We start from the raw sequence: 11,373 nt of genomic DNA, 5'->3' as shown, positions 1-11,373 counted from the left end.
AATTACGCGGTGATCCGCGTGGCACCTGCTTTCTGCCCTCCCAGCTCCCGGGGGAGCCGGGCACTGGGGGGTGGAGAGAGAAGGACGAGGGAAGGAGGAGGGCACGCGGAGGCACGCGCGGTACCCAGGCGCGCCGGCAGGAGAGCGGCACCGTGGCTGGGACAGCGCGCAGAGGCTGTAGAGGGGCTTACGGCTCCCGGCCCGCGGGTCTCAGACCCAGGGGCTGGGCCCCGAGCCCCCAGCCCCGGTCCCAGTCGGGTCGCGCCATGCTGCGCTACCTGCTTAAAACGCTGCTACAGATGAACTTGTTCGCGGACTCCTTGGGCGGGGACATGTCCAACTCCAGCGACCTGCTCTTCGGCTTCAACTCCTCGCTGGCGACGCTCAACCAAAGCCAGCTGACCCCCGGCGATCCTTATCTCAACGGTGAGACCCTGCCCCACGGGGACTTCGGATCCAGGGATGGGGTAAGGTGGGAGGGCGGCATGGACGGGAAGTCCAAGGCTCTCCTGCCCAAAGGTCCGGGACCGAGCGCCGCCCTCCCGCCCCTCCCAGCGCCTCCCGGGTGTTGGGGACCAATGGATAGTTTGGGGCTTAAAGCACCTGAGTGGGGATATCGGCGGGAGGTCGAGGGCTTGGGAGGAGATGGCAGCTGAGTCCATCACTCCTCTCCTCCCCAACGGATGCCCACGGCCACCCCAGGTGAGAAGACCGGAGTAAGAGGGGCCGGGGCCCACAGCACGGAGGGTAGAGCAGGGGGCGCGGTGGCTGGAGGGCCTGGGCCAAGCCGGGCCACTCGGTGACCCACCCAGGTAACAGGTTTCCCTTCGGGACCCTGAGTTTTCCAAGAACTCACTTAGGACGAGGGTGATGACGCCAAAATGTTAAATGTGTTTGCTATAGAAGGCGACAGAGGCGGCGACCATTTCAGGGAAACTTAGAAGTTTGCCCCTCAGAGGTAGAACTCACCGCCGGCCCACCCCGGCAGAGCTGCGGCGGGCGGGCAGCGCTGGCGGGGAGGTCATTACCGCTAATTACGGTGATTAATAAATGACTGAGACAGCGCGCTTTCCCCTAGCGCTGCGGGGAGGCGGCGAGAGTAGGTCTGCCGGAGCCAGGGGAGAGGGCCAATTGCGCCCCCTGCCGGCCGCATCGGGAACTCCCGCAGCCCTGAACGACTTTGCTGTTGAACCCCCTCTGGGCACAGCCTTCATCCCTCCGCCTCTACCCGCTCGAATCTACCAGCACCGTGCTGGGGACTCCAAGGTGGCAAGAAAAGAGACCCAGGCAATGGATGTGTGTTTGTGAGTGGGGTACTCCAGGTGCTGGGGGAGGAGCGCCAGAGCCCCATTAGCATGGCCATTAGCTATTCATTAGCTGCTGTCGAAGCATCTCCTGAGACCGGGAAGGACAGGGAAGAAATTCCAGGGAAAGGACGCCTGCAGCTGTGTCTACAGGAATTAGGGGGAAAGAGCCCATGAGAAGGGTGTGGTTTGTATGGAGGGAGCAAGGAGGAAGAAGATGGGGAATGAGATGGGATTCTCCAACCTCCTGACCCTCTTAGATTCCCAGGAGGTTAAGCACAGAGCCCTTCTCACGGACACCCCAGACGCGCCTCTGCTCTCCCAGCGCTTGTACAGTGTTTTCACCACACATTGTCTCATTCAAACTCGAAAATTTAAGGAGGTGCTTTAATGGTCACATTTTGTGACTGAGAAAACAAACTCAGAGAAGATGAATAGTATCCCCATGGTCACGAAAGCAACGTAAAGCTTGGCAATAACAAACCAACTTCCATTACACCCAAAGGCCATGTGAAGGGGGGAGAGGGAATTTGGGGGCCTGGAAGAATCTGATTCAGGTAGAGAATGTAGAGGTCAAGATAAGGTAAGGTGGGCCAGGGAGGAAGAGCCCTTAACTAATGGTAGAATAGCCATATTCATGGAGTCTTCTTCCAAGTGCTTTACATACACTCTGGTCTTGTGACAACCCTATCACTACTGCCACATTACAGGTAAAGAAACTTCGACCCAGACAAGTTCAATAATTTGCCCTAGTTCTGACAGCTAGGAAGTGTCAGCGTCTGAGATTCCAGCCCCGGTCGGTTCCACGACACCCCTTGAGCTCTTATCCACTCTAGGGTCGCTCACGTGGGGTCTGGTCTGCCTAAACGGGGATTGGAATGGGATGGAGGAGAAGAAACGACTGAGGAGCAGAGATTTCCATCTGAAAGGGAGGAAATCGAGAAAAATTCCTTCCTTCCCTAAGTGGGAGGGAAGCTGATCTTCTTGTCCCTAACCAGTTAGATAACCTCTCCCCAGGATAGCAGCAGCACGGGGAAACCCGTGCAGCTTTGTCTCCGCTAGAACTTCTTAAGAGCCGGGGCTGACAAATGAAACCCAATCCCGTACAGAGCCTGGAAGCAAGAGGTCCCCGCGGATTTTGGAACTGGGGGTGGGGTGGGGCGTTGGGGGCGGGGGCGGGGGAGGGGAGGCAGAGAACAGAAGCACAGGGCTGTCCCTGGTTATTTAAGGACACCAGGTTACGCGAGGCGGCAGCGACGCCTACTGGCCGCCATAGGTTACAAATCCACTTTTGACGAATCTGGGGGTGGGCGTCTGAGCTCAACCCGCTCGAGGATCCTGGATCCCAAACTGCAGAAGAAGAAGCGAGCAGAAGTCTGTAGGCCAAGTGAGGGGCAGGAGCAGACATGCGGGTGAACGGATCTGAGTGACCAAGGAAAGTAGAGGAATTCCTCTCTCAATGATTCTTAGCCTTTCTTAACTATGTCAACCTGTAGAATAATCTGTTGAAAGCTATGCCCTCTTAGAAAAGGAGCGTTACTCACTATTCCACCATCATTTGCGTTCAATTCCTGTAACTTCACAGGACCCAGAAACGTGATTATCTGTGGGGCGTCAGTAAGAAGGGCACTGTGCCCATTCACGGGCTCCAGGATAAGGAGTCCCAGCCCTCAGCCCGTCATTCACCTCTTCCCTTTCCTAAGGGGGACCCCAGGCTGGGCCACAGTCTCCATATCGCTGGTCCGGGACCGCGCGGAGGCGAAGAACAAATTGTCGGCGCTGGTGCACCGCTTATGGTCGTTCACAGGTCTGTGAACCAGCGCGGGTGGGGGACTGAAAACCAGTCGGCTAGAGGCGCGGTCTACTTGCCAAGCCGTGGCCCAGTCACTCTGCACTTCAACTTGGCAGGAGAGGAGGCTGGCGTCGTTAGCCGGCCTAGAAAGCCGGCCTAGGAGCAGGTGTCCAGATTCCTCTACTGATCTGCCTGTCCGCAGGCATCTCCTTTCCAGCCCAAGAACGTGCGGGGCACCTGTCCCGAAGGAGATACTCGACCCTACACACAGAGAGGGCGGGCAGGCGGGGATCTTTCTTCTCTCTGGAGATTCGATCTTTCTCGCGGTTTCCGGGTCTGAATGCTCTGCGCCCCCCACCCCCTCAGGGTCAAAGGTCGGGCCGGAGGACGCGATGCCGCGCATCGTGGAGCAGCCGCCAGATCTGCTGGTCTCCCGAGGCGAGCCGGCCACGCTGCCCTGCCGTGCGGAGGGCCGGCCGCGGCCCAACATCGAGTGGTACAAGAATGGGGCGCGCGTGGCCACCGCGCGCGACGACCCGCGCGCACACCGCCTGCTTCTGCCCAGCGGCGCCCTCTTCTTCCCGCGCATCGTGCACGGGCGCCGCGCGCGGCCGGACGAGGGTGTCTACACTTGCGTAGCGCGCAACTACCTGGGAGCGGCGGCTAGTAGAAACGCCTCTCTGGAAGTGGCAGGTAGGAGCCCCCTGGTGGCTTCCAGAGCCTCGGGAAGGCGGCAGGGCACCGGGTAATCCCATCCAGAGCCAGGCCCAATCTCAACCCATTCGGCAGCTTCCCTTTGGGACTAAGACCTTTGGTCTCTAAAGCCCTCGCTTTGGCCGGAGGAGGAAGTGGGCCTGGTGTTGTCGCAACCCGGGCAGAGTTCCGGTCTGCGGTCTGCGGTGATCCACCTCTCCCCAAAACACTTTCCTGTTTCCTCACCCAGTTATGTCACCCCACACCCTATTTATTCCCCTGGTCATTCATTCTCTCTCTCTCTCTCTCTCTCTCTCTCGCTCGCTCTCGCTCTCCCTCTCTCCAGTCCTCCGCGATGATTTCCGGCAGTCTCCTGGGAACGTGGTGGCGGCCGTGGGGGAGCCCGCGGTAATGGAATGCGTGCCCCCCCGCGGCCACCCAGAGCCTTCCGTGTCCTGGAAGAAGGACGGTGCTAGACTCAAGGAGGAGGAGGGAAGGATCACGGTGAGGGGTGGGGCCCCGGCTGGGGATCCGACAGGGAGCCAGGGTCGGGGCCAGGGACATCCTGAGGGGCGAAGCCCTAGGCTAGGGGCCTGGGACATGTGCCAGAGGAGGAAGGCCTGAATCTAAAGGTCTTGGAGGGGCGGGGGAAATGACCTGGAGGCGATAAGACAAGAGATTTGAAATTGGGGCATTAGCTAACCAGAGGCTGAGAGTCAGCTACTGAGTGGGGGATAAATCAGGAGGGGTAGGACGTTATCAGTGTAAGAAGGTGGGGATTATGATGCCCCAGGGACTGGTGGGAGGTGGTCTGGGCTGTGGGAGAAATGAGCCCCACCTTGCGCAAATCACTCAAGGATTCCTTATCTGATAAGTGGGCCAAATTCACTGGTCTTCTTCATTGGCTTGCTGAGGATCAGATAAACAAATATGCTTTGATGGCTATAAAGGATCAAAGTTTCCATTGTTACTCTGCAGCTCCGTGGAGGGAAGCTGATGATGTCACATACGCTCAAGAGTGATGCAGGGATGTATGTGTGCGTGGCCTCCAACATGGCAGGAGAACGGGAGAGTGCGGCAGCCAACCTTGTGGTCCTGGGTAGGCACGTGGGGTTTTGGAGTTATGGGAGTGTGTAGCCTGGGGAGTGAGTAACTGAGCGGACCCCCTGACTACTCACTCACTCCCCCTGCACAGAGCGTCCCTCATTCCTGCGTAGACCAGTGAATCAGGTGGTCCTGGCTGATGCCCCCGTGGACTTCCCATGTGAGGTGCAGGGGGATCCCCCGCCTCGTCTACGCTGGCGCAAGGAGGATGGGGAACTGCCCACAGGCAGGTGAGAAGCCCCCTCCTACTGCCTGTAAGGAGACCCAATCCGCTCAAGAACATACCCAACCCTAGAAAACTGGGCGGGGGGGCGGGGGAGGAAGGCAGATGCCTCTCACTTGACGGCACAGAGAAGTCTGTTCCCCAGAGCCTGTGGCCCCTGCGCTAACCAGTCCCCACCTCCGTTCATGGGTCCATGGGTACCAGCTTCTGTCCCTGTTGAGGTCTACCTTGTCCTTATGTACCCTGATCCTGGTGTCTGTCCTGGGTGGGTGAGAAAGGGTCTGTAGCTGTGGCCAATCCAGCCTGGGGGTGGGGGGGGTGGAGCAGGTATGAGATCCGGAGCGACCACAGCCTTTGGATCGGGCATGTGAGCGCTGAAGATGAGGGGACTTACACCTGTGTGGCGGAGAACAGCGTGGGCCGCGCCGAAGCATCCGGCTCCCTCAGTGTTCACGGTGAGGGCCCCACCTGGGACTGCCTGCAGCAGGGATGAGACGAGGGAAGACGGAGGATGGGTGGAGGTGGAGAATGAGGAGAAAGGACAGAGCAGGAGATATGAGTGCGTCCCCTGAGACTTCTGGAAGGAGAGGAAGGATGGGAAAGCTAAGCAGGCTTGAGCAAGAGATGGACATCTGCTCCTGCTTAAGCCAAGCTCAGGCTTCTCTCCTCTCCTGTTCCCTCTGTCTCCCTTCTTAGTACCCCTGACTCCCTGTTCCTTTATCTCCCCTCCCCTTCCCAGTCCCACCCCAGCTGGTGACCCAGCCCCAGGACCAGATGGCAGCTCCTGGAGAGAGCATAGCTTTCCAGTGCGAGACCAAAGGAAACCCCCCGCCTGCCATCTTCTGGCAAAAGGAGGGAAGTCAAGTAGGTGGCCAGCTCCACAGGCCTTCCCACCAGCTTCTCCTCTGGCTCTCAGCCTTCCTCCTTCTACATTCTGCAAACTTCTCTCTGGGGTTCTGTCTTAGCTTTCCTTCCAGAAACCTGTGCAAGTTATTTGGGAGGATTAAATAAGGTAATGAATATAAAAGGCCTAGAACATACGATAATATGTTTTGGTGGTAGGGAACAGTCCTGTATGGTAATTTCTTGGAGAATCTTTCTGTTTTGGGCAAGGCTTCCTGAGGATGTAGCAGATCCAATTAGATCCTTCCTCCTCCCCACACCTGGGGCCTGGGCTTTAACATTCTGCTCTGGAAAGCGAGTACGTACCAAAGCTGCTCAGGGTAGAACATGACACGCTTTTCTAATTACAAAGGACTTCCACCAGGGGAAGCTCACAGACACCCCTCAACCTTAGCAAACAAATCTCAGCATATAGAATTGGAATGAACATTATTAACTAAAGTTACAACACAAGTAACTCCCTCCAAGGGAAGGGTGGGAATTTTGCTACTGGGAAACAGGGTCACTATAATAAAATAAGTCTCATTAACCCCATCCCACTGGGAAGCCAGTCCACCCACTACCTCGTTGCAAATCCACAGCCACAACTTTCCAACATCTTCTCTAGCACTGGGGACTGCTGCATTTTAATTAGATTCTTAAATGAATAAAAATGCTGATGGTAGTAGATGGTGGGAATAAGTATCAGTCAGGGGCTCAGCATGGTGCCATTAAACCTGCTTCCCTACCTTCTGTGTATCTAATGTAAAATGCTAAAGCCAGAAAGAAGGGGAAAGTACTTAACATTTATCATCCAATGTATTGAAAGAGTTTCAGGTAATCACTTGATTTAATCCTCATAACTATCCTCTAAGAGTCAAATATGGGGAAATTGGGGCTCAGGAAGGTTAAATAGCTTTCTCAGTTTCCTGACTGGTAGAGCTGGGATGTGCACCCCAAAATCATCTAATAAAACTCCCTTATTCTTGTGAATAGGGTTAACTAGTTTGCCTAAGGTCACAAAACTGGCTTGGGACAGAGTATGAACTAGAACCTTAGGAATTCTCTGGATTCTGGGGTTGGTGAGAATGGGGAGCTCTCCCTGCCAGCTGCCAGGTGGCTTGGTTGCTTGCTCTGTCCCCAGGCCCTGCTATTCCCCAGTCAGTCACTTCAGCCCACGGGGCGCTTCTCAGTCTCTCCCAGAGGCCAGCTCAGCATCACTGAAGTGCAGAGCGGGGATGCTGGCTACTACGTGTGCCAGGCTGTCAGTGTGGCCGGCAGCATCCTGGCCAAGGCTCTGTTGGAGGTGAAAGGAGGTACGTGCCCATGGAGACAGGGCTGGACTCATGGCCTGGAAGGAAATCATGGCTTAAAGAGATCTGTTTTTCTTGGATTCTATGTAATATGTCTGCAAGGGGAGAGGCATGTTCCTGAGACATGTCCTTGAAGTTTGGAAATCAGGTACAGAAGCCACTAATAGATGGCTGATCCCACACAGAGACAACAGATGGTTATGGAAGCCCCCTGCAATATCCAGGGGAGGGGAAGTGAAGGAGCAGAGATGAGGACAAGGGGCTGGTTGCCTGAACCCAGGACCCTCGCCTGAGGTGCCCAAGTTCTTCCTCTCTCAGCCTCCCTGGATGGGCTGCCTCCCATCATCCTCCAGGGACCAGCCAATCAGACGCTGGCACTTGGCTCCTCTGTGTGGCTGCCATGCAGAGTGACTGGGAACCCTCAACCTAGTGTCCAGTGGAAGAAGGATGGGCAGTGGCTGCAAGGGGATGACGTCCAACTCAACCTAATGGCCAACGGTACCCTGCACATCGCCAGTGTGCAGGTGAGTCTCACTCCTGGGGCCCAAGTAACTGAGAATGGCCACGTGGTCCACATGCCCAACTCTAGTACCTGCTGCCACTTGAACTCCACCTCTGCCCCTCTGCTCTCAGACCACCTAGAGTGGACAGCATCCTCCCCATCCTTCTGTATACCCTCCTCCACTCCTTCACCCTACCTTGCTCCACTCCCAGTTTGCCAGTCCTCCATCCTCTCCTGCAGGAGATGCACATGGGATTCTATAGCTGTGTGGCCACGAGTTCCACAGGGGAGGCCACCTGGAGTGGCTGGCTTAGGAGGCGGGGTGAGTTTTTCCTTTGTTCCCTTGTTTTGCCAGCACCCTTCTCCAAACCTGCTTCAAAGGTGGCCAGTACCTCCCCAAACCCCAGGACTGATTTTATCTTCCAAATTCCGTGGCCATGGTGGTGGGGAGAAGGAGGACAGAAGTGGTGCCCTTGGGAGGCACACGTGAGCAGGGGTTAGTTCACTGTGCCCCCCTCCACCATCACCATTGTCACAGCGCCACAGCTCCTCTGGGAAGGAGGAAGGTTACGCTGGGGCCATCTTTCCCCCCATCCTTCTACTCAAAGATTATCTCCTCACTGCAGAAGACTGGGGAGTATCACCAGACCCCCCCACAGAACACAGTACCCCTCCGGGGCCTCCCTCGCAACCAGTGGTCACTGACATTACCAAGAACAGCATTACCCTGACCTGGAAGCCTAACCCACAAGCTGGGGCCACAGTCACCTCTTATGTGATAGAGGCCTTCAGGTAAGGAGAAGGTTTTGAATGCAAACATGGAAAGTTACAAGGAGGGGCCCCTGTGTCCTTAAAGGCTTTGCTGTTGCGGCGAGAGGTTTGCCAGTGTGAGGAGGTAGTAGGGGGTGACAGAGAATGGATGAGATGAAATAGACAGGTTGGGCTCAGACAGCTCTGTCACCTCATTCTTGGTGTAGCCAAGCCTCTGGCAACATGTGGCGGACGGTGGCAGATGGCGTGCAGCTGGAGACACACACCGTCAGCGGTCTGCAGCCCAATACCATCTACCTGTTCCTGGTGCGAGCCGTGGGAACCTGGGGCCTCAGTGAGCCCAGCCCCGTCTCCAAGCCCGTCCGCACCCAGGGTGAGTAAGGTCAGGGTCTCTGGATCACGGGTATAACGTGCAACATGGCAGAGCACCCCCTCCCCGCAAACCATGGCACCTGCCTGGTCCCAGGTCTGTCCTGGTGGTCCGGCCTGGAGTAGGAGGTCATGCTTCCCTTTCACTGAGGGAACAAGAGAAGAGGAGAGAGAGAAAGAGAGGGAGATTGATTCAGTCATCTTGGTAGCTCCTCACTTCTGAGGCTTTACCCACAGATAAGGCAGATTATAAGGAGTAGAAGGAAACTTGGAGGGTCATCTTCATGTGAGAGATGAGGAACAGGGCCTTTAAAGGGCACATATGTAGTCACGCAGAAAGAATACTCATGTTAGCTGGACACCCTGGCCCACCTCTGGAAGCTCTTCCCCTGACCAGCCTGTTCCTGACCCTGGGATGTGCTCTGAAGTACTAAGTAGTGGTCTGTGGGGCAGGGCAGAGGTGGAACATACGCACACTCTCAGTCCTGACTCCCTGTCCCAGTGGCCCCTGCTGAGTGGGCTCTTTGGTCAATAGACAGCACAATAGACAGACCCGGGCCAGTGGAGGAGGACCCATGGAGAGGCCAGCGGGGACTGGCTGAAGTGGCTGTGCGTCTGCAGGAGCCTGTAGTCCTTGGACCCCGGACCCTGCAGGTGTCCTGGACTGTGAGTGTGGCCTAGGGATGAGGTTAAGGGCGGAGATGATGATGGGGGACAAAGGGGACTCCAAGAATGGGTATGGGAGAGTGCGAGGTGAGTGGCTGGGGAAGATGGGTGAGTGGAGGAGGGGCTGGGACTGAAGGACTTGTGTGGCTCCAGCTCTCCCCCTGGTGTGCTTTGTCCTGTCTCCCACAGGTAGATGGCCCAGTCCAGCTGGTACAAGGTTTCCGGGTGTCTTGGAGGGTAGCAGGTCCTGATGGGGGAAGCTGGTCATTGCTGGACCTACAGTCCCCAAGCCAGCAAAGTACTGTGCTAAGAGGACTCCCCCCAGGGACTCAAATTCAGATCAAGGTGCAAGCTCAAGGCCAGGAGGGCCTGGGGGCTGAAAGCCCCTTGGTGACCAGGAGCATTCCTGAGGAGGGTAAGGGGGTGGGGTCCAGAGCTGATGGGTGGACAAGAGGGAAGAAAGAGTGGGGGAGGATGAAGGTTTGCCTGGGGAGAGCAAGGAGCCGGTGGGAAGGAGGGATGCATCTCACTTCCCTAAGATGTTAGAACTGGGAGGATGAGGAAGGTTGGGGCATGAGGGGCAGCTTGCAATGACTGTCTGTGTCCTTCTCACCATGCTCCACCCTGGCCCAGCCCCCAGTGGTCCCCCCCAGGGAGTGGCAGTGGCCTTGGGGGGTGAAGGCAACAGCAGTATCACTGTGTCTTGGGAACCTCCGCTCCCCTCCCAGCAAAATGGGGTCATCAAGGAATACCAGGTGCAGGGGTTGAGAAGGTGGGCGGGCTGGGGAGTGGACGGAGAGGGAGGATCCAGGGGTCAGGATTAGGGAGGAGGGAACCTAGGACTGGCTTTGGGACTGGAGACGAGGCTGGGGGAAGAGGAGAGAGGTTTCAGAGTGCCCTCTCTGAGGTGAATTACGCCCGGCTAAGCCCCTTCTACCATTCAGAGCTTCAAGTTTCCCCGTGAGGCCAGAAGCCACTTCTGAATCTCTAAACCCGGGTCTCGGCCTCCCCAGATCTGGTGCCTGGGCAATGAGAGCCGCTTCCACCTCAATCGGTCCGCGGCAGGCTGGGCGCGCTCGGCGGTGCTCCGGGGACTGCTGCCCGGTCTCCTCTACCGGACCCAGGTCGCGGCGGCCACCAGCGCGGGCGTGGGCGTGGCCAGTGCCCCGGTGTCGGTGCAGCTGCGTGAGTCCGGAGGGGGTGGGAGGGCGGGGCTGGGAGTTAAGGGGGGTCCTGGGGTAGCGGTGCCTCTACTCCCCTCACCTCTCGGACCCCCACAGCGTCTCCGCCGGAACTGGAGCCTGGGCTCGAGGCGGGCCCGGGGCTGGCGGAGCGGCTGGCGAGGGTGCTGCGGGAGCCCGCCTTCCTCGCGGGCAGCGGCGCCGCGTGCGGGGCGCTGCTCCTCGGGCTCTGCGCCGCCCTCTACCGGCGCCAGAGGCAGCGCAAGGAGCTCAGTCACTACACGGGTGAGAGCCCGGCCCGGGGGCAGCGCGGGCGGGGGGCACAAGGGCGTCGCGGAGATGGAAAGGAGGGCCTTGGAGTGGGCGGAGCCTGGAGATCCCGCCCCCCCACGGAGGGAGGCGGGGAGGATGGAAACAGAGGAGGAGGGGCTCAACAGCTCCCGGAGCGGCGTCGGGCGAGGGTTCGCACGGGAACTCAGCCCCTTGGACAGGGGCCGGGTGCCCAAGGTGGAACCGGGAGCTGTCGGGACCTGGGCTGGGGGCGTGGGGGGGGCGCGGGGAAGATCGGGGCTC

The 11,373-nt window shown here is 57.9% G+C and overlaps 1 protein-coding gene across 1 annotated transcript in view; it reads left to right on the top strand.

Moving 5' to 3' along the window:
- The first annotated feature begins 266 nt into the window (after window positions 1-266).
- The window catches only part of ROBO3 (roundabout guidance receptor 3), a 16,316-nt gene continuing 5,209 nt past the window's right edge, over window positions 267-11,373 (top strand). Inside the window, exons 1-17 of the mRNA XM_024131307.2 lie at window positions 267-426; window positions 3,463-3,789; window positions 4,136-4,293; window positions 4,768-4,888; window positions 4,985-5,123; window positions 5,444-5,571; window positions 5,856-5,980; window positions 7,143-7,314; window positions 7,630-7,835; window positions 8,054-8,135; window positions 8,440-8,605; window positions 8,791-8,957; window positions 9,489-9,619; window positions 9,809-10,034; window positions 10,253-10,374; window positions 10,633-10,804; window positions 10,900-11,085. Of these exons, the coding sequence (XP_023987075.1) occupies window positions 267-426; window positions 3,463-3,789; window positions 4,136-4,293; window positions 4,768-4,888; window positions 4,985-5,123; window positions 5,444-5,571; window positions 5,856-5,980; window positions 7,143-7,314; window positions 7,630-7,835; window positions 8,054-8,135; window positions 8,440-8,605; window positions 8,791-8,957; window positions 9,489-9,619; window positions 9,809-10,034; window positions 10,253-10,374; window positions 10,633-10,804; window positions 10,900-11,085 (2,788 nt within the window). The remainder of the gene's footprint in view (window positions 427-3,462; window positions 3,790-4,135; window positions 4,294-4,767; window positions 4,889-4,984; window positions 5,124-5,443; window positions 5,572-5,855; window positions 5,981-7,142; window positions 7,315-7,629; window positions 7,836-8,053; window positions 8,136-8,439; window positions 8,606-8,790; window positions 8,958-9,488; window positions 9,620-9,808; window positions 10,035-10,252; window positions 10,375-10,632; window positions 10,805-10,899; window positions 11,086-11,373) is intronic.

This window comes from Physeter macrocephalus, chromosome 16 (genome assembly GCF_002837175.3).
Source record: "Physeter macrocephalus isolate SW-GA chromosome 16, ASM283717v5, whole genome shotgun sequence".
NCBI classification, from domain to species: Eukaryota; Metazoa; Chordata; class Mammalia; order Artiodactyla; family Physeteridae; genus Physeter; species Physeter macrocephalus.
The sequence above is the reverse complement of the archived record's forward strand: the minus strand, read 5'-3'. Positions and strand labels throughout refer to the sequence as shown.